At 60.3% G+C, this 26,429-nt stretch overlaps 1 protein-coding gene across 3 annotated transcripts; it reads left to right on the plus strand.

Moving 5' to 3' along the window:
• Positions 1-9,136: 9,136 nt before the first annotated feature.
• Positions 9,137-23,379, plus strand: AMPD2 (adenosine monophosphate deaminase 2). 3 transcript variants are annotated; one of them, XM_079760783.1, is made up of 18 exons: positions 9,137-9,574; positions 14,412-14,542; positions 14,718-14,848; positions 15,813-15,881; positions 15,972-16,083; positions 16,297-16,483; positions 16,719-16,860; positions 16,969-17,058; positions 17,266-17,395; positions 17,538-17,732; positions 17,812-17,943; positions 18,146-18,309; positions 18,581-18,707; positions 18,796-18,959; positions 19,212-19,332; positions 19,562-19,735; positions 19,892-20,002; positions 20,105-23,376. In XM_079760783.1, the coding sequence occupies exons 1-18, from the start codon at positions 9,565-9,567 to the stop codon at positions 20,312-20,314; spliced, it is 2,400 nt and encodes a 799-aa protein (XP_079616909.1). In that variant the 5' UTR covers positions 9,137-9,564; the 3' UTR covers positions 20,315-23,376. The 3 variants fall into 3 exon arrangements, with proteins under 3 accessions (XP_079616909.1, XP_079616908.1, XP_079616910.1); XM_079760782.1 differs by lacking the exon at positions 9,137-9,574 and adding an exon at positions 10,450-10,555 and having other exon boundaries at positions 20,105-23,379; XM_079760784.1 differs by lacking the exon at positions 9,137-9,574 and adding an exon at positions 12,631-13,238.
• Positions 23,380-26,429: the final 3,050 nt, after the last annotated feature.

Below are 26,429 nucleotides of genomic sequence, written 5' to 3' on the forward strand. Positions count from 1 at the left end.
TGCTTGGCAACTATCTCCGGCCCGTGCTGTGGGGGCAAGATGGTGGTGTTGCTCATTACCGCCACCCCGGGAAGGTTGCAGAGCGGACAAACCTTGGTCAGCTGGGCATGTTCCAGATGTGGTTTCGACATCTTCTGGCCGCCTGGTCTTAACGTGCCTTCCTGGCCGTCTGGTATTTTTTCATTCCTGGGCCCAAGTCCTTGTCCTGCCTCCTTTCCCCCTGGGAGGCTTTATCCTCCTTATTCTTAAGGGATTCGGGTCAGAGGTAGCCTGTGACTGCTTCCTGCTGAGCGAGGGAGGAATAAAATTCTCTCGCTGTCCGGTGTGAAGAGCAGCAACGGCTCCGGTCTTCCTTGTCTGGGGTGGGCGGGAAGCCTGGCATGACCATCGGCTTCATTAACATGGAACTGTTGCCGTCTGGAAGAGACCAACTACGGGAAGGTTAAAGAGACAAGGCCCCAATACTAGTAGGAGTAGGAGGTCCATTGGGGCTCCAGAGGGGAAGCCAGGTAAGTGAAGGCAGGAAACCATGAATGGATTCCAAGGTTTGATTTGGGTTGTATTTTTTTTGTTTGTTTTAGCAAGATTTTGCATTTATTTTCAGTTTTGAGTGGTTGCTTGCTTAAGGTTCAACCAAATGAACGAACGTTTTCAAAATACCTAGAACTTTATGTTGGATAGGTCCTCGTTGTTAACACCATTTATTTCAGCTTTGGAGACCTCTTACCAGCAGTTACAGCAGCATTGTGTTCTGAGTGCTGGTGTTCAGAGCATACTCCTTTTTTAAAAAAAAAACAAAAAACACACACACAAACATTTTCATTGACTTCAGAGGGGAAGGGAAAGGACAGAGAGATAGAAACAGTGATGATGAGAGAGAAGAGAGAGAATCATTGATCAGCTGCCTCCTGCACGCCCCCCACAAGGGATCAAGACCACAACCCAGGCGTGTGGTCCCGACCGGCAATCGAACCGTGACTTCCTGGTTCATAGGTTGATGTTCAACCACTGAGCCACGCTGGCCGGACCAGGGTATACATCCTTTTAAACAGGTAGCCTGTTGTGATTTCTCTGAAGTTTACAGGGGTTCGTCTAGCTGCAGTCTGTAATGGCAAGGCTCAGAAAAAAATAGTATTAGTTCTCAGTGATCCCAAGGCAAAGGATGGGAGGACAATGGGAAACTGTTTGGAGAGTCCTGGGCAGATACTGGAGGAAACTGGAAGAATGCAGGATCTAGCCCAGTTTGTAAGTGGCACACAAAACAAACCAAGTGACAGTAAACAGCACTAGAGCCTGATATCTACAGAGATCTATTATAGTTTCTATTAAAACGCATTTTTCTCTCTCTACAATCACCCCCATTTTATCAAAGATAGCCAAGTGAAGGCCAACTCACTATCTAAGCCGAGTGTTAATAAATTTGGCCGGGTATTTTCATAAGTGCGACAAGAATAGCCTTTGAGCCCGGCCGGCGTGGCTCAGTGGTTGAGTGTCCACCTATGAACCTGGAGGTCACAGTTCGATTCCCGGTCAGGGCACATGCCCGGGTTGCGGGCTCAATACTGTGTGGGGCGTGCAGGAGGCAGCCAACCCATGATTCTCTCTCATCACGGATGTTCTATCGCTCTCTCCCTCTCCCTTCCTCTCTGAAATCAATAAAAATGTATTAAAAAAAAGAATAGCATTTGATCACAGAGGCTCTGTTGCAGTCTGCTTTGCTGGACTTTCATAAGGAACCTCCGGACCGAGTGATGATGAGAGAGAAGAGAGAGAAGAAGCCGAGCCACAGCTGCCATCAGCCCTTTCCTGCAATGCCGGGCAATGTGGGTGAATTGCTCAGGTTCTCGCAATGTCCTCAGGTTCTTTGCTGTTTCCCAGGAACGCAACCTTGCTTTCTCACCTGGAAAGACTGCGGTGACCCATCTAAGCCAGGGACCAGGCTGCTTTCCGCGTGGCTTTTATCAGCCTCCAAAGTCAATCTTAATTCCTTCGAGCTTTTTGGTGAGATCCAGAGTCTATGTGTGTCTCTTTCGTTTTATTTTATTTTTTATTTTTAAAGTGGGTTTCTTTTCCTTCTTTTTTAAAAAATATATCTTATTGATTTTTTTTTTTTACAGAGAGGAAGGGAGAGGGATGAGAGTTAGAAACATCGATAAGAGAGAGAAACATCGATCAGCTGCCTCCTGCACACCTCCCACTGGGGATGTGCCCGCAACCAAGGTACATGCCCTTGACCGGAATCGAACCTGGGACCCTTCAGTCCACAGGCCGATGCTCTATCCACTGAGCCAAACCGGTTAGGGCCACGTGTGTCTCTTTTAAACATGATATTCCAGTCGAAGCCTCATCAAAAGCTTCCAATTGTGTCCCATTTTAAAGAGAAGAGATTGCTATAGCATTTATGCCAACAACCATATTCCCATGAAAATGATGATACTCACTCAGAATTTCCAAACTTCTGCGGGATTAGATAGGAAAATATAAATGTTTCACTATTGTCTACAGGGATATAATTTACCAAACTCTTGTAAGTCATAGGTAGTTTAAGAGAAAACAAGCTTTCTTATACCCAGAAAACAAAAAGGTTAAAAATCAATATTTCCAACAAAAAGTTATAAAAATTACAACCATTCTCAGTTCATTCAGTCCCATATAATTAATTCTTTTTTTTTAATTTTTAATTTTTTTTTTTTGGTTTAAATTTCTTTATTAAGGTATCACATATTTGTCCTCATCCCCCCATTCCCATCCCACACCCCTCCCCACGCATGCCCCAACCCCCCTGTTGTCCTTAACCGCTGGTTAGGCTCATATGCATGCACACAAGTCCTTTGGTTGATCTCTCCCCTTTATCCCCACCCTCCCCTCCCCTCCCTCTGAGGCCCCATATATTTTTTTTTTTAAATATATTTTATTGATTTTTTATAGAGAGGAAGGGAGAAGGATAGAGAGATAGAAACATCGATGAGAGAGAAACATCGATTCGCTGCCTCCTGCACATCCCCCGCTGGGGATGTGCCCGCAACCAAGGTATATGCCCTTGACCGGAATCGAACCTGGGACCCCTCAGTCCGCAGGCTGATGCTCTATCCACTGAGCCAAACCAGTCAGGCTCTGAGGCCCCATATAATTAATTCTTGTTTATTTGGTCACCTGCCAGTGTTCCTTAGCATTCTATAAATCCTCACCCAGTTTAAAGATCTGATCCAAAAATTCTTAGAAACCTGTATTTTAAAATAAGCCAGAGGCCTCTCCATGTATCTTTCTGGAGATGAAATATATTTGCTGCAAAAGCATCAGACTCAACAGTGACGGTCTTTAAAGGACAAACATGTTAATGAGGTGGTAATAGAACCCAGGGAGGTGTGGGTTGAACTCTGACCGTTTGCCTTGTGGATTCCGCCGGGCACTGACAGAGGCAGCCCCCACCGGCTCCCAGGGCCCGCTGTCTGCCATGTCCCATGAAAACCCCGGCGGAGGAGGGTGTGAAGGTCCCCAGGCCCCTGGGACCTGCTCCCGGGACCCCAGGGAGAGCGCTCCGGGGTCAGAAAGCTCTCACAAAGGCGTTTGCTGTGGTCACCAAGAAATGTAGTTCCTAAAAGCCACACCGTTCAAAACAAATAACAGAAACAACATATTTCACTTACACACATTCATACCTGCATTCACCACCCCCCCCACCCCGAGACAGTCAGTACTTTCAGGTTTCATTTGCCAGCTCTAGATCAAATCTAAAACCAGTTTCAAGTGGAAAACAAAAGCCTACAGCCTGGCTGAGACACAGACTTAACAAATAACAGATACAGTTCCAGGATCGATTTCCTCGTTTTCTCACCGTAAAAGGAAAGCGCTGTTGGTCAGCGCTGCCGGGTCAGCGGGGAGCACGGCAGGGCCGGCTCTGGAACAGCCAGCTCAGAAGAGCCTGGACGCTCGCCACTGGCCGGGGTCACTGAACCGCGGGCAGAGCGCTCACTCAGGACTACGTCCCTTCATAGTTACCATTTAAAAAATTTCTTTAAAATACATTTTTATTGATTTCAGAGAAGAAGGGAGAGGGAGAGAGAGAGAGAAACATCACTGATGAGAGAGAGTCATTGATCAGCTGCCTCCCGCGTGCCCCCCACTGGGGATCAAACCCGAAACCTGGGCATGTGCCCTTGACGGGAATCAAACCTGGGACCCTTCAGTCTGCGGGCTGACGCTCTGTCCACGGAGCCAAACCAGCTAGGGCCATAGTTACCTTTTTTTTTTTTTTTTTTATCCCCAAGACAATATTGGGGCCAGACCACATTGCAAAAGAAAACCAATATTGATTTTTTTCCTCAATATTGAATGTTTTTAGTGTTGAAGGGAGTAGCCCAGCAAGTAGCCAGGGTGTCAGCAAGTCCGTCTCACTGCGTGGAAACAAACACACAAACAGAACACGAAACAGCGTCTGGGACTCTGACCTGAGCCCCTCGGGTGGGACCGAGGGAAGCAACCTGCCTGCCCCCCAGGATAGCCACAGGGGGACTTGAACCCACTTTCAGGAACACAAGGACAAGACGAAACAATCCCCAGGGGAGAGAAAAAGGCACACTGGCAGGACCCACAGCTGTCTGGGCCGAGGAGAGGGCTGGGAGCGTCGGGGGCAGACCCGCCCATCACACTGACGCTGAGTCAAAGGCCCAGGTCTGACCCCTCGTCCAGCCAGCTGAGGCCAACTCTGACTTGTGTTCTGGCTCCGTCCTGCTGCCGCAGGGACACAAGGGGTCCCATCTGAGTTGCCACGACATGGTACCGGCGTGGAGGTTCTCGGGGTCCCCAAGACAGAAATGGAGAGGAGACCCCCGAGGAAGGTTCAGACAGATTTTATTAGGATCACGCTCGAGCACAAGGGAGGCAGGGCAGAGGAAAGGGAGGCCCTCGCACCTGGCTGCGGGGCTGGCTCTTCGTGCAGGGGGAACAGCGGCTTTCACGTCCGTCGTCCGACCACGGTCTTCGCTTGGCTTCTGGGCCACTCGGTGTTTCTTCATTCCCAGGCCGAAGTCCCTGCACTGCCTCAGGATTAAGAACGACTTCGCATCAGAATCAGCTGGCGCTCAGGTGTCCTAGTTCACAGCCCTTACAGCCAAATCCTTTTCCGTGAAAAAAGCATCACCATTTCCGAATGAATTTTTTTTTAATATATTTATTTATTTATTTATTTCAGAGAGGAAGAGGAAGGGAAAGAGGGATAGAAACATCAATGATGAGAGAGAATCACTGACCGGCTGCCCTCCTGCACGCCCCCCACTGGGGCTCAAGCCCACAACCCAGGCATGGACCGTTGTCCGGAATCCAACCTGGGACCCCTCAGTCCACAGGCTGATGCTCTATCCACTGAGCCAACCAGCCAGGGCTTCCCGAATGAATGTGACCCTGTTTCCTGAGCTGAGGGGCGATCTCGGGATCCGTCTGACACCCCGTGGTGTGGGGGGGACTTGCGTACCGCCGTGTCCCAGTTGGCGTGGGAGAGGGGGAGAGACGAAGAACGGGGAACCGCCTTCAGGCCCGTCGGGCCCACAGGCAGAGGCGGGGTAAACTCACCGAGAAACAACCTGATCGAAGGAACGCTGGGCACGTGCTGGAGAATTCGGAGCGGTGGCAAGCTAGCCTCCACCCCGGGAGGAGGAAAGACAGCAGTTCGCACGCTGACTGTCAGACTGGTCCATTCTACAGCAGGAGAGAGGAGGGAGTGATCGTAGAGCGGACAGACGTTCACCGGAGAAGCAGAACACAGTGGGAACGGGGGACAGGCATTTCCGGGAGAGGAGAGAGCGCGAGAGGAGGAAGGCGTGAGGCGCAGGGTACACAGTGTGCTCGGAGAAGCCTGGGGAAGCCCTCGCCGGTCCGGCTCAGTGGATAGTGTCGGCCTGCGGACTGAAGGGTCCCGGGTTCGGTTGATCCCTAGTTGGGGGCGTGCAGGAGGCAGCTGATCCTCATTGATGTTTCTATCTCCCTCTCCCTTCCTCTCTGAAATCAATAAAAAAGAAATATATATATATATATATATTTTTTTTTAAAGAGAGAAGCCTAGGAGGTCTGATGTGACTGGATGGAGGGAGAGTGAGGTGCCAGAGGGGAGGCTGGGAGCTTTGCACAGGAAAGGGAATTGGGGTTAGCCAGCGAGGGCCTGGAAGGACAGTGTTTGGCTAAAACTCGTGGGAGACTTACAAACAAGTACAAAGGGACACAGCTGCCTGGTGCCATAAACAACGCTGGGCGCCTGGGATGGGGGTGGGCGGCTGCTGGGACAAGCCGGGAAACGGGAGCTGAATAGCTTGGTTCCAGAAGGATCTAGGCATGGAGTACGGCTTGAGAGGTGGTCCTGGCCCAGGATCTTCTTGAGGCCCAAGGTGTTCTCTTCCGAGTCTCCTATCTGCAGAGGGTGGTCTCGCCCGGATGGAAGGCTGACATCGCACACGAGCTCAGGCCGGACGGAGCTCAGAGAAGCAGATCTTGGGAGAATGGAGGGGCACACCGTCAGGGCGGCCTGGGGTCCGGGAGGGAGGGCCATGTCAGGAGCCATCTGGTAAACGTGCTAGGCGGGGAGGAAGCTGTGTTTAGAGCTGGGGGGAGGTCCCAGAGGCGCCAAGACGACATTGATGCCCCGACACGAAAAAAGCCCAGGCCCTAGGGGAAGGCCCACGCCTTGGTTTCCCAAACTCTGTCCCACGCAGACACGGGAACCCCACGCAGATTCTTGCTGGCGTGTGTAGGTGGGGAGGTTGACGCTGAGCTGTAATCAGGGCAGACTTCCCAGCAGAGACAGTGCACCTGATGGCCTGGAAGCGGGGAGGGCGGCAGGGTGAAGGGTGTGTGGCTCGTGGGAATAGGGAGGAGCGTGCAGGGACTAGTGGACTGGTTTGCCTGGTAGGGTGGAGGCAGGGATTGCAAACTCTGGGCTGGTTAGGTAGGTAAATAGGTCGGTAGGTCTGGATTAAGGGGGAATCCTAAAGAGACCTGGCCCAGGGCAAGGTACCACCCCTTAAAAAACTATGTCAAAATTTGCATTTTATCAGAATAGAGTGGGCATTCTACGGGGTTACCCGGTGCTGGGTTTGTAATTTTAAAACGTGTTCTACTATTTATTGTTGGGAGCCCAACAGCCTTGAAATGCCTTAAGGGCTCCGAGACCAATTTAGTCTGGGGCTGAGACGCAGGAGAGTCAGTGAGGGGGTGGGTGATGGAGGCCGTTAAAGATTGTTACAGACTTGGGTTTCCCCCTTTCCCTTGATTATAGAAGTAAAGAATAGGCATTGTCGATCGTTTTTTAAATGCAGGTAAGTATAAAGAAGAGAATAAATATAAGCCCTAATTCTGCCACTCACAGGTAATCATTTGTGAACGTCTTGGTGTGTTTATTTCCTACGTCACCCAATTAGGGCCATACTGCGTGCACCGATTTTAACATCCATTTTTCATCTCACCTTACATTGTACACATTTCCACCTGGGGAAGAAATTCTCCGAGAATAATTTGTAATGGCTGCGTTTCATGGTATGTAGGTGACCTATGTGAACATCCCCTTACTGGCCAGCCCTTGGTCTGATAGCCACTGGAGTGACCGACAACTTCATGCAGGCTTTTCCGGCAGCTCTTTTTATTTTTATTATTTTTTTTAAATATATATTTTTATTAATTTCAGAGAGAGAGAGAGAGAGAAACATCAATGATGCCTTCTAAGTTAAGTTAACTTTCCCATGTGCCCTGACGGGAAACCCCGACCTGCGGGTTCATAGGTCGATGCTCAACCCTCAACCACTGAGCCACACTGGCCAGGCGCGGGCAGCTCTTTTTAGAAGCACAATTCCCTGGAAAAGGAGATTACTGGGTCAAACATATGAATTTTTAAAAGGTTCTTGCTCTTGCATTACGAAGCGGCTCTCAGAAGATGACGTCCATGCTTATGCCCCCAGCAGTGTCTGCGTGTCTCCCAGCTCCCTAACGCCTCTTGTCTCCATTAGGACCTTTCCCCCTCAATCTCCGCTGAGTCAGTGGGTGAACGCGCTCTCTCCTGGTCCTCGTTTAGTTGTATGGATTCTCTGTGAGGTGAGCTTCCTCCCCCATGTTTACCGAGGCCTTTTTTGTTTGTCTGTCTGTCCAGCGTGGGGAGCAGCAGGCAGGGGTCAGCGGCGGTGACAGCAGATGCAGGTAGACGAGGGTTCAGGGTCCAGCCTGCAGCCTGCAGAGAGATGGGGGAGGCAGAGTTTGGGGAGGAATTTGGCTGTGGGGGTGGTGCGACCTGGGAGGAGCTGGACAAACAGCATTAGTACGACTGGGTGTGGGGGGCAAAGGGCTCCCACAAGGTGGAGAAATGGGGAAAAGGCTAATGGCCTCGAATAGACTTAATTACGCTCAGTGACGTCCTGGGGACATTCCCCAGCAAGTCTCAGCCACTTGGGAGTGAGGGTGCTGGTTGGGGGGCGGGTGTGTGTGTGTGTGTGTTGTCTGTAGTCCCCCAAACAGCCCAAGTCTACTTCTTTGTGGGCTGCAAGGTGAATCAACCCGTGGGAGTGTTCATAGGGAACCAAGGCCATAAAACACAAATATTGACGGGGCAGTAACTACAGGCCGGGCCCTGTGCTAAGCGCTTAGATGAGCTCATGTATCCTCACCCCCAGCACGGAAAGCGGGGTCCCTTACACGCATTTTACAGACGAAAATAGCTCCGCTGAGTTAAGTTAACTCTCCCGAAGGCGGCCAGGAAGTAGGCGGAGGAGTCCGGAATTGAACCCCGCATTCTGGCCACAGAGCCCAAGCTCGTAACCCACAAATATAGAAGCCAATGTGGGAAGGGGAGCCGGCCTGCCGGGCACACCCTGCCTGCCTCCGCCTGCCAGGAGGAAACAGACACCCCGGGTGAGAATGCCGGGGGCAGGGCTCCGGCTAAAAGTGGGTCCCGGGACAGCAATCACAGCCATCGTTCACCGGGTGTTGACGTGGGGCAACAGCGCCGTCGGTGAGGTAGTGCGATTGCCCCATCCCGGTGCCCGGCGAGGAGGCTGACGCACGGAACGCGCCCCGAGCCCCGCGGGGCGGACGGCGGGGCCGCGGCCCACGTGGTGCCAGGAAGAGCGGCGATGGCGGGGGCGGGGCCGGCCGCGCGGGGGCGGGGCCTGGGCGGCGGGGACGCGGGACGGCGCGGGCCAGGTCTCGGTGGGGTCGCACCTGTTGCGTAACTCCCCCCCCCCCCGGGTCCCGCTGCGGGGGGCCGGTCCCCGGACACCCCGAGGGAGTGCAGAGAAGCCCAGGCGAGGCCCGCCCGGCTCGGCGGGAGCACGTGGCCTGCCCGCCTGCGGTGCGGGGCCGGGGGTCTCCCGGGCCGGTGCAGCGGCCCCGGTCCGCAGGGCCCGCCCCCTGCCAGCTGGCAGTTCGGAAAGAGCAGCCTTCCTCCCCCCATCGCAGTGCCGGGGCGGGGGCTCCTGGAGCGGCTTGGCCGGGGTCTGGGCTCCAGCTGCCGCCCCCTCCCTCGCGACCCGGGCTTCCGGGCTGTGCAGACCCCGGCTGGCGGCCTCCCGGGTGCGCCCCGGGCTCGGCAGCATGGCCTCAGGTGAGTGTGTGTGTCTGTGTTTTTTTTTTGGGGGGGGGTCTCTGGGATGGAGGCGGGCAGTGGCCAGGGCGACGCGGGGATGGGGGGTCTCAGCGCAGCCTGCGGACCCGGGGAAGGCGGGCAGCGCCTCGGGGGGCGGGGGGCGGGGGGCGGCCGGGAGAGCTGAGCCTGGTGTGCAGAGACGGAGGGAAAACGAGGGAAGACGCCGCGCCTCTTCCTCCCAGACCCCAGGGAAGCAGCCCCCGCCCCAGGCCTCCCCTCCTGCCGAGGAGGCGGCGTGGCCGGGCAGTGGAATTTCCCCAGGACGGGCCCCTCCCCACCGGACGGGGGTTCTGGGTTCTACCCCTTCCTCCCCGGGCTGGGCGGCCCTGGGGCTGGGGTTCAGGGAGAGAAGGAAAGCCCGGGGACTCTGCCCCCTCGGGCTGGGGGCTCCCGGGCTGCGCCTGCCCGGAGCCACATGGGCGCTGGGCTCGCACTGGGCTCTTGTTTATTTTTCTGTTTTTCTCTCCCGGGCGGGCTGGACCCGCTCCCCTCGCCTGGACTTTGAGTCCTCGCCCGGGGACGAGGGCTCCAGGGCGGGTGGGTGGCGTGCTGGGGGCCGGCCCTTCCCGGCCGCGTCCGCACCTCCACCCCCCAGGCCCCCGTCTCTCCCGGGATGAGGGCGGGAGGGGAGCGGAGGGGAGGGATCGCGGGCAGGATGGCGGCCCCCCTGCGGGAGGTTGCCTAGACAACCTCAGAAATCGTGGCCAGGGCCTCTTCCGCCGGCGGGGCCTCGGCTTCCTGCCTCAGTCACTCCCGCTGGGGGCGGGGCGGAGGAAGGGGTTGGATGTGGCAGCGGCTGGCCCAGCTGGTGCGGCTCCGACTCCCCCGCCATCCCCGCGGCCGGAGCCATGGCATCCTATCCATCCGGCCCAGGCAAGCCCAAGGCCAGATATCCCTTTAAGAAGCGTGCCAACCCGCAGGCCGCCTCTGCGGGGCCGGGTGAGTGTGTGCATCCTGGCCCAGGCCCTGGCTCCGCTCCAGCACCTCGCGCCTGGCCACTGGCCCCCTCAGCGGGAGGAGCCCCCCTCTGCACCCTCTCTGCGGGGTGCTCCTTGTCCTCAGTGACAGCTGGTGTGGGAGGTGGTGTGGGCGGAGAGGTGAGGTGGAGGGTCACCGGTTTCTGTGCCAGGGACGCCGGCCTCGGTAACAGGGAGTGGGTGTGGGTGCAGCAAGAGGTGTATTTGCACACGTGTCAGCATGCGGATGTGCTAGGACTGTTTGCATGTGGAGTGTGTGAGCCGAGGGGGGGTGTGGACTGGCCACCCTGCTGGCGGCTGGGCCTTGGCCAGGCAGGCTCAGGCTGTCTTCCTGAGGCTCCGCCCTCTTTCCAGGACCCCAGATCTCAGCCCCCGTCCCCGGGGGAAGGGGGGGTGTTGGGGGGTTGGCGTTAGGACACACACATGGCTGCCGGGAGTCCCAGGGCCGGGGCTCAACTGTATGGGTCGTTTGTCGTGGGCTCATGCTTGGTCCGTCTTGTGAGCTTCGTCGGAAGTGTGGGGTGTCCTTGGGCTGGGCCGTGGGGGGCTCAGGCTGGGCGGTTGCCCATCCGCTGCGCTCCCGCACCCTTTGGTTCGGCTCCCACTCTGGGAGGCATCTCTGCACCATTTGGAGCCGGCAGTGGTGCGGCTGTGCCAGCGCCCTGGGGCCCGGCTGCCTGGGTTGTGCTTGCTGAGGGCCACCGGCCTGCTCTTGGCTGACCCCAGGCCTTGTGGCTAAGGAAAGACCACCCCCACTTTGTGACCAGGTCAAGCCAGCCCCCCCCCCCCCCAACACACACACCTCCTGCTGGCTGTCTGTGCCTGTAGCCTGGCCATCCACCTTCCGTGTTTTCTTAGACACGGAGGATGCTGGCGCAGTCCGTGCTGCTCTGGGTCTGTGTTCTCTGTGCTCAGGTCTCTGCAATCCGGAGGGCGACCCTGGGGCTAGGTCTCTGTACCTTGGGGTGGTCACACGCAGGGGGGGGGGCATCTGCTGCTTGTGGTCAGAGCCTCGGGCACCTTTCTGCCTACGGAGGCGGTCCTAGCGGTCCTAGCCGTGAGGGAGGGCCTCCTGGTGAAGGGGGTGGGCGGGAGGTCAAGGATCTTGGAGTTGGTGGAGTGGCTGGCTTTGGGTTGACCCCCGGCCCCATGAGAGGGTGTGTGACGAATGGTGCAGTGGCTCAGACGCCGGGAGAAGGGACCAGCACGCGGCTGGGTCTCCCAGGCCTGGCCTCGGGGAGTGCGGAGGTCACTGTCTGTCTGTCACCTCCGGCCGCCCCCGGCCACCCTGTGCGGGGGGCCTGGCAGGAACCTGTCCTGGTTACCCACCCGCCGCGTTTCTGTGGAGGCCTGGGCCACCCCGCTAGGAGAGGAGGGGAGATTGGGGCCTGTGACTCAGCTCCTGCTGACCCCTCACAGACCACCCCCGGGCCTGTGGTTGGCCTCCCTGGAGGGGTTAGAAGTGGGGAGCTGTGTGGGGTCAGAGTTCGTGGGCAAGCAAGGACCGTAGGCTCTGTCTTACGTGCTGGGGGCGGGACAGGTGCCTGTCTTCCCTCCTCTTCCTCTCTGCCCTCTTCCAAGTTAGAGATAGTGTCTCTCCCCCTCACCCCGCCCCCATCTCCACCCCTGGCAAGTGTGTCCCCTTGCTGTCATTCACTGCTCAGGTGCCTTGGCCTGTGCTGAGCCCAAGAACCCCCACCCTCCCCAGTGGGTGGGACTGCGTGTGGGACGTGTTTGGAGGGTCCCAGGAGTTCCTGATCGCAGATCAGGGGGCAGCTTATCTCTGCCAGCCTTCTGGCAGCTCTGGCCAGACAGACACGACCCGCTTATCACCCCATTAGAGACGGGGACTCCAGCCTGCGGGAGGTAGAGACTTGTGAATAGGCGGGAGCAGTCAGCCTCAAGTCCTCCAAGTCCTAATCCCCCTTCTTCCAGACCTCTCTCCCGACCTGGGCGGCTTGTCCCCAACGGCAGGCTTGGCACAGGGGGGTGGGGGTCTCGGAGGGCCGCGGGGCACCGGGGAGGCGCAGCGGCTCTCCTGCCTGGCCTGAGCTGCTTCCCCGGCAGCTGCTCCTTTCCCAGGCGAGGCCTGTCTCTCCCGAGGGACCCCATGGCTGGGCCCCAGAGCACAGTGGTTAGGAAGACGGCCACTGGGCGGAGGAGGGTGGCCTGTGTGGCGATGAAGGCTGCTTGCCCCCTTTCTTTGCCCCCCCCCCCTTCCTTGGGGCAGCCAGGTCCTGCCCACTCTGTACCCCAGGGCTGTGGTTTTAAGGAGGCTTGGCCCCTCCCTGCCGGCCTCTCCTGCCCATATCAGCCCACCCTGCTCCTCCCCCTTGGGGGCCCCACTTTGGGCTGGGCCCTGTTTAGTTCTAGGGTTCCTCTTACCCCCAAACTTTGATGATGCTCCTTCCCTTGGTTTCCGGGCTCCCCTGAGCTCCCCCAGCCCCTGCTCACCGGCATCCCAGGGTCTCCCCTGCCTGCAGCTGCACTTGGTACAGCCCGTGCCGGCCCCTGAGCCGTCCTGGGGGACTGGCTACAGCTCCACTCGGCAAACAGGCCGGCAAGGGGCACAGGGCTGCTGGCCACTCCGCAGACAGGCCGGCACGGGGCGCAGGGCTGCTGCCTGCACGGCCTGGACGCGGCAGGTAGGACCCAGGCAGGCATGAGGGGGAGGGGGGCTGGGTCCTGGGTCTGGGGCAGGCACCTCCTCTTCCCTTTGTCCAGTCTTGGGACTCCGGGGCATCGGGGAGGGGCTGGAGACTTGGAGGCGCTCTACCTGGGCAGAGCCTCCCGTCTGTCCCTCAGCCACCGAGCGGGGGGAGGGGAGGGCTGGAGAGGAGGACCCCGAGCTGGGAGAGCCCAGGGGGTGTGGAGAGCTTCCTGCTGGGAGGGCGGGGCCGGGAGCCCGGGAGGGTCGTCTGGGGTGGACTGGGAGCTCGGGCAGCCCCTCTGGACCAGCGGCTCCAGGCCTGCCTTGTCAGCCTAGCCTCCTAGTGGTGCAGCTGAGTTCTGCCTCGGGAGAGACCCTGCTCTGTGGCTCTCTTCCCCGGCCCTTCCCGGGCCTCCGGCCCAGATCCCGGGCCTCTGAGTGGCGCAGACTGTTTGTGGCAGCTCCCTTTAGAGGGGCGGCCAGCAGTGGGAGGGGCAGGCCGGGGCCAGGCCTTGTCTTGGCAGCCCTGGGGTCCTGGGGGAGAGGGCAGGCCTCCGGGGAGGCCGGAGGGTTCCTGCTGCAACCAGGTCCTCCCGCCTGCACCTCCTCTTCCCTCGAGGGCTGGTCCCAGGTCGGAGCTGAGTGGCGGCCGTGGCTTCCGGGCTCTTAGGTCGGGGACGGGGTGTGGGCCCTGCCCTCCGAGCGGACGTGCCGTCCAGAGGCCGGTCTGATCCCGACCGCGGCCCCGGGAGCTGCGGGCTGGGGATCGCTGGTGTTGGCCCCAGGTCCTTCTGCGCTGCTGGGGCGTGTGTGTGCACGTGTGCACGCGTGTGTGGATGTGCGTGTGTGCAGACACACTTGTGCCTGTCTGTAGGGGGTACTGACATGGCCCGAGGCAGGGGCCCCTAGTCTCGGACTAGATGCTGATTCCGGGAGTGAATGAATCACGTGGTCCAGGGGCAGCCTTGGGACTCGCACCCCCACGCCTGGAGTGGGTGAGGGGTCCCCGTGCTCGACTGAAGGGGGGGCCTTTGGGTGCCTCACGCAGGCTCCCTCCTCCTCGGCCTCTGGCGCTGGCCTCTGGGGCTGGCCGGGACCGGCAGAGCCCCAGGCTTCCGTGCACCCGGTGCTGCCCTGCACCCTTTGACCCGGTGTCCTGTCTCCACAGAGGCTCGGGGTGGGCTGGGCGCCCCCCCACTGCAGTCCGCCCGGTCCCTGCCCGGCCCCGCCCCCTGCCTCAAGCACTTCCCGCTGGACCTGCGCACGTCTATGGATGGCAAGTGCAAGGAGATCGCCGAGGTACCGCCCGGCACCTCCCCCTGCGGCCCCCACGCTGTCCCCACGCTTGGCTGTGCCCTGGCCCCCCGCCTCTTCCTGGTACCCCAGCTCCTGCCCCCTCCCCTCCTCCCGGACTCTGCCAGGGAGGGCCCGAGGCTGAGGGCCAGGCCCGCTGACCCGTCCTTCCTGCCGCCAGGAGCTGTTCAGTCGCTCCCTGGCTGAGAGCGAGCTCCGCAGCGCCCCGTACGAGTTCCCGGAGGAGAGCCCCATCGAGCAGCTGGAGGAGCGGAGACAGCGCCTGGAGCGGCAGATCAGCCAGGATGTCAAGTGAGCCCGGGCCCAGCCCTGCAGGCAGGCAGCCTGGGGTGGCGGGCACAGCCAAGCAGCTGTGTATGTGTGTGTGTGTGTGTGGTTGGCGGGCACAGCCAGGCAGCTGTGTGTGTGTGTGTGTGTGTGTGTGTGTGTGGTTGGGGGGCACAGCCAGGCAGCTGTGTGTGTGTGTGTGTGTGTGTGTGTGTGTGTGTGTGTGTCGGGGGGCGCAGCCAGGCAGCTGTGTGTGTGTGTGGGGGGGGGGTCGGGGGGCACAGCCAGGCAGCTGTGTGTGTGTGTATGTGTGTGTGGTTGGGGGGCACAGCCAGACCGCTGTGTGTGTGTGGGGGGGGGGGGGGGTCGGGGGGCACAGCCAGGCAGCTGTGTGTGTGTGTGTGTGTGTGTATGTGTGTGTGAGTGGTTGGGGGGCACAGCCAGGCAGCTGTGTGTGTGTGTGTGTGCGTGTGTGTGTGTGTGTGTGTGTTGGGGGGCACAGCCAGGCAGCTGTGTGTGTGTGTGTGTGTGTGTATGTGTGTGTGTGTGTGTGTGTTGGGGGGCACAGCCAGGCAGCTGTGTGTGTGTGTGTCGGGGGGCGCAGCCAGGCGGCTGTGTGTGTGTGTGTGTGTGTGTGTGTGTGTGTCGGGGGGCGCAGCCAGGCAGCTGTGTGTGTCGGGGGGGTGCATGCTTTCTGAGCTCCATCTCTGTCCCTCTCCCACTCCGTCCCCGTTTGGGGCCCACCGGGAGGCAGCACAGGGCAGGGGGGTGAAGCACGGGCCGTGGGGTCAGGCCGCCGGTGCTGGTCTGCCTCCCGCCGTCAGTGTGGCCGGAACTCGGTGCTTAACATCGGGTGGGTGTCTGGGTGGGTGTGCTTTCTCACCCCCACGTGGGGCCGTGACAGCACACGCACAGCACCCAGCTGGGGGCAGGGACCTGGCAGCCAGAGCCGTCCCTCGTCATCTGACCTCTCACCCCTCACCTCCAGGCTGGAGCCAGACATCCTGCTTCGGGCCAAGCAAGATTTCCTGAAGACGGACAGCGAATCGGACCTCCAGTGAGGAGGGCAGCGGGCGGGCATCCGGGCACGGGCTGGGGCCTGTCCCCCTGCTGGCTCCAACCCCTTCCCTGTACCCCCTCCCGGCAGGCTCTACAAGGAGCAGGCTGAGGGGCAGGGAGACTGGGGCCTGCGGGAGCGCGACGCGGTGCTGGAGCGGGAATTCCAGCGCGTCTCCATCTCCGGGGAGGAGAAGTGCGGGGTGAGTGGGCAGGCTGGGGCCAGGGGGCTCCCTCGGTTTGAGGAGCGGGGGGTGAGGCTGAGAGGGTGCTTTTTTCCGGAAGCTGCAGGGGCGGAAGTGTGGGGGGAGCAGAAAGGGCTGAGCGTTTCTGAGGTCACGGCCCTCGGGCACAGGTGGGAGTGAGGCTGGCCTGGGTCCGAGCGGAGGGCAGTGATCGCCCGTCCTTGTCGGCAGGTGCCCTTCACGGACCTGCTGGACGCGGCCAAGAGCGTGGTGCGGGCGCTCTTCATCCGGGAGAAGTACATGGCGCTGGCGCTGCAGAGCTTCTGCCCCACCACCCGCCGGCACCTGCAGCAGCTGGCGGAGAAGCCTCTGGAGACGCGGACCTACGAGCCGGGCCCCGACACCCCTGTGTCCGCCGGTGGGACCCCCAACCCTGCCCAGGGCCCTGGTGTCCCCAGCTCCCTGAGCTCAGAGCCCAGGAACCCCTGCCCCGCCTGCTCCTTCCCACACCCAGCCTCATGCCAGCCTCCGGGCGCGGGGGTGGAGGCGGGGGCGGGATCCGTCCTGCTGGGGCCTTGCCGTGTCTCCCCTCTGCGGGCCCCTGGGCTGGGCGGTGCGTGGTAGCCCTGACTCCACCCCCCCTGCCCCCCCAGATGCCCCGGTGCACCCCCCGGCGCTGGAGCAGCACCCGTACGAGCACTGTGAGCCGAGCACCATGCCCGGGGACCTGGGCCTGGGCCTGCGCATGGTGCGGGGCGTGGTGCATGTCTACACCCGCAGGGAGCCTGATGAACAGTAAGAGGGGGTGGGGGGTGCTGGGGAAAGGGGGGGCGTGCTGCATTGGCTGGGGGTTGGCAGGGCCTGCTTGGCTTGCTCTCCTCACCCAAGCCCCCCACGTGCCAGTTGCTCAGAGGTGGAGCTGCCGTACCCTGACCTGCAGGAGTTTGTGGCTGACGTCAATGTGCTGATGGCCCTGATTATCAACGGCCCCATGTGAGTCCCCGTGGGTCCCCCCAGCCCGGACTCTGCTGCCCCAGCCTTGCCCAGACACCTGTCGCTGGTCTCCTTCTAAGTCACCGAGTCCTAGTCACCCGCCGTGTCCTGCCCCCTTGGCAGCCTCCGCCCTGCACCCTCCCTGGTGCCTCCCCGCAGGCCCTGAGCCGCCCCCCCTTCCCTCCCCTGTCCCCCCGCATCCTGCAGAAAGTCGTTCTGCTACCGCCGGCTGCAGTACCTCAGCTCCAAGTTCCAGATGCACGTGCTGCTCAACGAGATGAAGGAGCTGGCCGCCCAGAAGAAGGTGCCGCACCGAGATTTCTACAACATCCGGAAGGTGGGTCCTCACCGGGGCCGGGCCGCGCTCTGCCCAGCCTGCCTCCCCCATCCAGTACCAGGTAGGGGAGGCCGCTCCATCCCGCCGCCCAGGCCCTCGGCCTCCCGGCCGCGCCAGACCCAGCAGCCCCCGCCCCCCCCAGGTGGACACGCACATCCACGCCTCGTCCTGCATGAACCAGAAGCACCTCCTGCGCTTCATCAAGCGGGCGATGAAGCGGCACCTGGAGGAGATCGTGCACGTGGAGCAGGGCCGCGAGCAGACACTGCGCGAGGTCTTCCAGAGCATGAACCTCACCGCCTACGACCTGAGCGTGGACACCCTCGACATGCACGCGGTCTGTCCCAGCGGCGGGGGCCGGGGGCCGGGTCAGCATGCAGGCCGGGGGCCAGGGGTGACCCGCCCGTCTCCCCCAGGACAGGAACACCTTCCACCGCTTTGACAAGTTCAATGCCAAATACAACCCTATCGGGGAGTCTGTCCTCCGGGAGATCTTCATCAAGACGGACAACAGGGTTTCTGGGAAGTATTTCGCTCACATCATCAAGGTGAGGTGCCCGGCTGCCAGGGCCCAAGTATGGGGGCGGCCCTCCCCCTGCCCGAGCGAGAGCCTGGGTGTCTGGGGCTCCCGCGGTGGGTGAGGCGGGTGGGTCAGGGGCTTGAGGGGGCCTGAGTGAGCACGCGTGGTGGTGGGTGCAGACGGGGCAGCTGGAAGCCCGAGCGTGACAGCTGCCCCACGCGTGTCTCCAGGAGGTGATGTCGGACCTGGAGGAGAGCAAGTACCAGAACGCGGAGCTGCGGCTCTCCATCTACGGGCGCTCGAGGGACGAGTGGGACAAGCTGGCACGCTGGGCCGTCACGCACCGCGTGCACTCCCCCAACGTGCGCTGGCTCGTGCAGGTGCCCCGCCTCTTGTGAGTGTCCTGGGGAGCGGGCGGGAAGACGGGGCCGAGATCAGGGGCGAGGGCCTGCCTCCTGGGCTGGCAGACGGTCCCTGTCCCCGCTGAGCCCTCTCGGTAGGAGGAGGCCCTTCCTGCGTCCGCGCACGGTCTGCCCGGCCCGGCCCACCCCGTACGGTCCCCACGTGCCTCTGTGGTCTCGGGCCGGGCTCCGACCTGTCCTGGCTGCTGGTCCTTCCTTCTGACCTGCCCTGCCCGCGCCCGTGTGTCCCCGTCCCGCCTGCAGCGACGTGTACCGCACCAAGGGCCAGCTGGCCAACTTCCAGGAGATGCTGGAGAACATCTTCCTGCCGCTGTTTGAGGCCACGGTGCACCCCGCCAGCCACCCGGAGCTGCACCTCTTCCTGGAGCACGTGAGGGGGCGCACGGCGGGGGTTTGGGGGAGATGGCCTGCCCCGGGCCCGGGGGGAGCTCGGGCCTGACCCCAGGGTCCCGCGCCAGGTGGACGGCTTTGACAGCGTGGACGACGAGTCCAAGCCCGAGAACCACGTCTTCAACCTGGAGAGCCCCCTCCCCGAGGCCTGGGTGGAGGAGGACAACCCGCCCTACGCCTACTACCTGTACTACACCTTCGCCAACATGGCCACGCTGAACCACCTGCGCAGGTGCGGCTCCGCGGGGCCGCCCCTCCCCCCAGCGGGCCTGCCCTGGGATGGGCCCCCCAACACTGACCACCTCTGGCCCCACACACGGACCTGCGGGCTGCTTCCCTGCCCTCGGGGCTCCACGGCTCTCGCCTGGCAGCGGGAATCTAGCCCCTTGTCCCAGGCCCAGAGTCTCGGGCGGGGGGCTGGGAGCCCAGCGAGCGCGGGGCGGGGCGCAGGGAGCCCGGAGCTGACTCTGTCTCACGCCCCCAGGCAGAGGGGCTTCCACACGTTCGTGCTGCGGCCGCACTGCGGGGAGGCCGGGCCCATCCACCACCTGGTGTCGGCCTTCATGCTGGCCGAGAACATCTCGCACGGGCTGCTTCTGCGCAAGGTCAGGGCTGCCCCCAGCCTCCCTCCCGGGGGCCCCTCCCTCCCTCCGACCCTGTGGGCCCCCCCCGCAGTGATCTTCCTCAGCAGCCTCCGCACTGAGGCCCCAGCCGGGGTCCTGGCAGTAACCGACCCTCCACAGATCGGGCCCCGCCGGGACGCCCCACCACGCCTGCGGCCCGGTGCTCCCCAGCCCCGAGCACCTGACCGGCCTCCCTCCCTGTCGCCGCCAGGCCCCGGTCCTGCAGTACCTGTACTACCTGGCCCAGATCGGCATCGCCATGTCCCCGCTCAGCAACAACAGCCTCTTCCTCAGCTACCACCGCAACCCGCTGCCCGAGTACCTGTCCCGCGGCCTCATGGTCTCCCTGTCCACCGACGACCCCCTGCAGTTCCACTTCACCAAGGTCAGACCCGGGGCCGCAGGCAGGGACACCCCAGCACGGGGCTCTCAGGGCCGGTGCTGCCCCCTGCTGGGCGGGTGCAGCATGCCAGGCGAGTCCCAGGGGAGGGTGGCGCCGCCGGGCCTGGGGCCGCCTGTCTGAGGGAGCCTGCCTGTGCAGGAGCCGCTGATGGAGGAATACAGCATCGCCACCCAGGTGTGGAAGCTCAGCTCCTGCGACATGTGTGAGCTGGCCCGCAACAGCGTGCTCATGAGTGGCTTCTCCCACAAGGTACCACCCCTCGCCCTCCCCGCCTCTGCTGGCAAGTCCCGGGGTCCCGGGGCCCGGCCCCCCAGCCCGGCTGCAGCCTGCCGCTGCCCCCGCCCCCTGCAGGTGAAGAGCCACTGGCTGGGACCCAACTACACCAAAGAGGGCCCCGAGGGCAACGACATCCGCCGCACCAACGTGCCGGACATCCGCGTGGGCTACCGGCACGAGACCCTGTGCCAGGAGCTGGCCCTCATCACGCAGGCCGTGCAGAGTGAGACGCTGGAGACCATCCCGGAGGAGCCGGGCCTCACCATGAGCCCGGGGCCTCAGTGAGCCTGGCCCCGCGGTGCCCGCGTCCCGGCTCCTTGACCACGTTTTGTCCTCGGACCCCCCCCCCCCCCCCACCTGTCGTGGCCTCTGCATGTGTTCGTGCTCCTCTGTTGTCCTGCACGTCTCCGCCCTCTGTCTGTCTCCGTGCCGCCCCCGGAAGCAGGGCCCAGGATGCGCTCCGCCCTTTCCCCGCTCAGGTGGCACCCCGGGGCCCACGTTTGAGGGCTGCCCTGCTGGTGGCCCTGTCCCAGGATCCCCCGAAGCCCGGCTAGGGCTGGTTGTGGGGGGCTGGCCCCTCCGGCCTTTGGAGTCCTGCCTGGGCACATCTGAGCTTTGGCCAGGGATTGAGTTGAGCCCCCGTCTTGTTTACGTGGCTGAAGTCCAAGGTGGGGCCCGTGCACATCTGCTGTGGGCACGGGGCCGCTGGCGGTCTGGGGGCTCCGGCGGGGTCAGAGCTGGGCTGAGAGCGGGCGGAGCCCCGGCATCCTGGACTTGGGCCTTGGAGGCGTGGGACCACCACCTCTGCCCGGTCGGTGCCCGGCAGCCTTCTCCGTCCTTCCTCCGGGCCCTGTGCTCTGCTGTCCGCTTCCTGTGCCCTGTCGGGGCCACTGCCGCTGGAGGCTCCTAGACCTGCCGCCAGCCCTGGGGTGGCATCTCCAATGTGGTCCCTAGAGTTCTGACCAGACCTGAATCCTGGCTGGTCCCCGTGCTGTTGTGTGGACCGAGGCCTTCGCTGTGAAAGGCAGTGTTTCGTACAATCCCGTCCCTCCTAGTGCATGAGAAATAAAGAGTATTTAAGTAAAGAGGCAGGTGGGGTCTCTGTGGGGAGAGGGGCAGGCGGCTGAGGTCAAGCCAGGAGCACGGTGGAGGGAAGGACGGGGCTCTTAGGGGCGCGACGGGGCCTGGCCGAGGTGTGTGCTTGTGCACAGGAAGCTGTGGGAGGAGGGGAGGCCCGTGGGGGGACCCCTCCGCCATCACAGGCCTCATCCAGCCGTCCCCTCTGCAGGGGACACTGCCCATCGACTGCAGCCCCTGGCACCATCCGGAGAGGTGGGGCTGCGCTTACAAGCAGACCTGGGCCGTGGGCCTCCCGCTCTGACGCCCGCACGTTCGGGGCGCTTGTTTAAAAGGCCATTTCCAGCCCCCCCCTCCGATCCCCATTCAGTGAGTGGAAGGTGCAGCGTGGAAATGGAACCAGCTCGGCTTCTGTCCCGTGTGTAACACAACTTCTGGAGCACCCGCAGGGAGGGAAGTGAGCGTGCCCTGTGCCGGGCAGGGTCCTGGGTCGGCACCGAGAAGCCTGTCGCTGCTGCTGCTGAGTGGGGTGAAGGACAGGCCGGCTCTTTCGGAAGCAATTAGCCCTAGAACAGCGTGATCCGAGTAATTGAAGGCCTGGTGAAAGCTGGCTTCCGCCTCCCCTCTCGTCAGCTCGCTTGGCCCAGCTGCTGCGTCTGTGCCAGCCGCCACCTGGCATGACACTCGCCCAGTGTCCCCGGGCAGAGGCTCTCCTCGTGCCCTCGCCTCCGGAGGGCCCCTGGAGGGCCAGGCCTGCTCCTGGCCAAGACCCAGGGTCCTCCAGTCTGCAGAAGGCTTCTCTTGTCGGTTTCTTGTAGCCGACATTTCAGAGCCGCGTCAGGGCTGGCTGAGGAGCTAGAGGCTGTACAACCCTGGCTGGTTTCTGTTGGGGAAACAGCAGGTGCAAGTGGCCTGTGGCAGAACCAGGACCGGAAGCCAGGGGAGCTCAGCATCCAGGCTCCTCCACCCCACCTGGGCCCCCTCTGCCTGAAGGATGCTGCTGTTCCAGGGCGAAGGGAACTCCTTTCCAGGGAGTTCCATACATTTAATAATAACGCGCTCTGTCTTCTCTTCGTTTGCAAAACAAGGGAGCAGCAGGATTAGAGGATCTTTCTAGAAGGTCCCTTGGAAGGAAGAATTGCCTGCTTCCTGTGCCAGCATCAGGACAGCAAGGACTCCGTAGTCACTCACAGAGTTTGTCGTGTGATAGAACCCTTTATGCCATTTTCTCGTCCTTTGTACCGTCTTCTCGGTGTGTGCTGAGACCCAGCCCCGAGAATACTACCGATTCCAAGAGTTTCTTAGCAAGCTCCCCACTATTTTTTTTTTTTTAAACAATTTGCTTCTGGATTTTTTTTTTTGTTCTCTGAAATCTCTTTCAAACATTTGTTAGGAATATTTTTAAAACAGTAAGGCCTTAATATTTTTTTCCTACCTTGTAAGAAGATAATTTTCATCCCAGAAATTGGAAAATATACAAAAATTGGAACAACAACAACAGCAAAAAGCCCACTGGTTGACTAATAGCAACAAACATTTGCTGATCATCTGCATGCCTGCGATCTGTGTTTTAAAATATATTTATACATATCTTTCAGTTATTTTTAGAGAAGGTATTTCTGAGTTGAGATATATGTATAATTTTGTGGTTGTCAAATACTTTAACAGATCTTTCCGTATTTCATTAAAGTATTTATAAACATAAATCCTAATTCCTGTTCACTGGCCTATGGTGAGCCTCACCATCACTTGCCATCATAGCTCTTTTTGGTTGAGAACAACTATGGCCCAATGTTGTGAGTGACTTCACTCTGGAGCCACACCCTGCTTTCTGGCTGTGTGACCTTGGGCAAGTTACTTTCCCTCTCTGTGCCTCCAGGGCGCTGGGGAGGATCCAAGTGCCCTGGTTTCTCTCCAGGGGGCGGGGCCTACGACTGAGGCCTGGGAAATGGTGAAGACCTGAAAGAAAAGCTTTGGGAGCTGCAGAATAGGAAACGGACAATGTCGCAATTGACAAGTGTTTCAGTGCCTTCTGAGCGCTGAGCTGCACGTCAACTTTAATCTTTGTTAAGTTTGGTATCCACAGAAATGTCATATTTGAAAACAATTTGTAAATTGGGTTTTTGGCAAGAGTTCCAGACTCTGCAGGATGATGGAAGAGCAATCCTAAGACCAAAAAAGAAAAATAAATCCTAGCCAATAGTAAACTAAACGAGTTACTCATCGTCAAATAATTTCAAAAGCAAATTCATAAAAGCCCTTGTACATTGAAAGCCAAGAAGAGAGTTCTATTTAATGAGGGAATGTGGGTGCATTTAAACTCTGTTCCCAGGAGGGTGGGGCCGAGGGGATTCTGGGGCAGGGTCTGTGGAGGGCTGACGATGGCCCAACCATCAGCTCCGCCTTTGGGCTAGCCGAGCCCCTTTCTCCCGCCTGCCCCCCTAACCCCGCTGGGCAGGTTCAGAGCACCTAGTCAGAGGTCTCTGCAACCCTCGTGTGGCTGGGGGTTCTGGCTCCAGTGAGAAGAAGCTGACCTGGATTTGAAACCTGAGTGTTTCCCGTGGCACCCAACCCCCTCCTGACTTCCCAGGTTTGGGGTGCTGTGCAAAGGAGAGCGAGTACAGCCCATTTGTATTCAGAGCTAGGGTTCAAATCTAAGTCCACTGGACCCCAGATTCCAAGCAGAAGCACAGGCGTGCGTCTCTGGAAGACGGCAAACCCCAGAATCTTGAAAGACCGAGATGTCTGGGAGATCTGAATCCCACATCATCCGAGACAGCGCCACCCGCTGAGATGACAGGCCTTTTGGTCTCGGCAAAGGGAAGAGGCCGATATCTGCAACAGGCTGGCTGCCCGTGTCTGCCCTGGGTGGCCTGCAGGACCAGCAGCCTGCATTTTCTTTTCTGCTGGGAGAGCAGGGCCGCCCTGTGTATAGCACCACCCACTGGTGAGGGGTGAACCTGAGGAACTTTCTAATAAAGTGATGTGCACTCCCCTAGCCTCTCCGTCCTTATCAGACTGCTCCCTTCCCCCGCCCCCCCCCCCCCCCCCCCGCTCCGGACTTCTGCCACGTCTCCCAGATCGTCCGCACGGGTCTCCTTCAAGGCCAGTTCTGTGTTGTTCTCTGACATTTCAGAGGCCCGTCAACTGCTCCTGTTTCAGGAAAATGTCTTGCCTCCGCATGGGTTGCCCCCCACTCCTTGCTGTCTCCATCTCCCCCCTCCCCCACCCCAATGCCTGCTGCTGCTCTGCTCAGCCCAGAGTCAGGGAGGATTTGGGGACAGAGGCCTGTGCGGGGCAGAGGTGAGGGAGAGGAGAGGAGGGGGACGCCCCTTAGCAGTTCTCCCTGGGCCTCAGGGGGTAAATGGATTAGCAGAGGTCAAGCTGCAGATGGAGACCGTGCTCAAGGGCTGCTGGGGGAGGATCCTCCATCTGTCACCGCAGCCAGCGGTGACCCGGCAACGAAACTGACCCCCTCTGACCCACTCCCAGGAGATGCTGCCTGCAAGCCTACCGCAGGGAATCAACAGGCCCCCAGCAGTGGCTTGGGAGCGGGGAGTTGGGACAAGTGCCCTAACCCTAACCCTAACCCTAGCCCTGAACCTACCTCTGTCCCTATCCCTAACCCTGATCTTGTGCCTTTACCCTAGCCCAGTGGTTGGCAAACTGCGGCTCGCGAGCCACATGCGGCTCTTTGGCCCCTTGAGTGTGGCTCTTCCACAAAATACCACGGCCTGGGCAAGTCTATTTTGAAGAAGTGGCGTTAGAAGAAGTTTAAGTTTAAAGAACTTGGCTCTCAAAAGAAATGTCAATCATTGTCCTGTTGGTATTTGGTTCTGTTGACTAATGAGTTTGCCGACCACTGCCCCAGCCCTAACCCTAACCCCAGGGTAGACGCAGCCTCATGCTGGGGGGCACAGCGTGGCAAGCAGAGTTCAGGCTTGTTTGGCCCCTGATCGCCTGGAGGCTGTCGGTGCACACCCTGCCTCATGCAGCTGATGGCCTGGCCCGGGGCCCCCGGGCACCTGCAGCCGAAGGGTGCACGAGCCGCTGCGTTATCACCGATGTACTGGCTCTTGCGTCTGGGAGGTCTTGGGGGCACCCTACAGGCCCATACACACCAGGTCAAGCACAGTCACCCCTGCTCCGTCCCTGGCCTGTCCAGGAGCTGAACAAGGCTCCGTGCCCACAGAGCTGCCTGGGCGCCTCAGTGCTGTTCGGGGGGTGGTGGGGTAGGTATTCACGCCTAGGTATCCTGTCTGTCCTGGGTGCTGGAGCCCCCACTGTGAAGCATCCAGATGTGTGGCCTCCTCCTTCCCCCCAGCTCTGCCACATCCTGTCTTTGTGCACAGGTACCTGGCCGGGCTGCGTGGGCACCGGGGTCAGGTACAAATCAGGACTGATGTTCACCGGCATGACGCCTTGGTGTGAGTCAGGGAAAGGCGGGCCCTCAGCGCGGACACAGCCCTGTTAACTCACAGAACCGACGGCATCGCTGGGGAGAGGAAAGTGTGTCCTTCCCTCCAGGCGGCTGCAGCTGGGCGGGATCAAGTTCCAGGGTGAAGGCTGGATTTCAGCTTCCACTTGCCCCCTGACAGGTAGCCTTTTGCAGTTACCAACTTGTCCATCGGGTGGCGGTACTGAGACCTTAGACGTCTGCTTCAGCTCCTGGCTGGGCTGAGGGGGTCCCCTCTCCAGGCACCCATGCTCACCTTCTTTCATCCAGTCCCCTCCTCCTCTCTCCCCTCTGACCTCTGTCAGTCTGTTCCATGTTTCAACAACTTGAATTGTCTTATTTCACCAGGCCTTTACCATAAATATAGTTTGACGTTAGCTTTAAAAAATACGTTTTCTCAGTGGACTCCAGGAATGTTTCTGTTCCAAGCTCAAGATGTGCAGATCCTCACGCACTGTGACAAATACTAGAGGGCTATTTAGAAGGCCAGCACTTGTGTGTGTGCATGGCCAACACGGAGTCAGGATTCTAAAGTCTTGGAGGAGCTTTCAGTCTTGGTCTACCAGGGACAGGTGCCCATGGAAACTCGATTTGAGGGGCGCCACTCTGGGTGTAAGTGGCAGTCTGAGCCTCCCTGAGCCCTGGGGACTCTGCCGCCCAGAGGGGAGGCTGAGCGATGCCTGGAGGGGAAGGAGGGGAAGGGGAGGGAGAGGAACCTCTTTTTTTTTTTTTTTTTTTTTTTTGCGATTCAGATTTGTTTCCCGAGCGCACTGTCCACTCCCTCGGACCGGCCGAGGTCTGAACGCGGACGGGGAGCCAGGCGAGCCCAGCCCGGCGTTCGGCGTCCTGGCGCCCAGACCTCGGCAC

The sequence above is a fragment of the Cnephaeus nilssonii genome (genome assembly GCF_951640355.1).
Source record: "Cnephaeus nilssonii genome assembly, chromosome: 21".
Classification (NCBI taxonomy): domain Eukaryota; kingdom Metazoa; phylum Chordata; class Mammalia; order Chiroptera; family Vespertilionidae; genus Cnephaeus; species Cnephaeus nilssonii.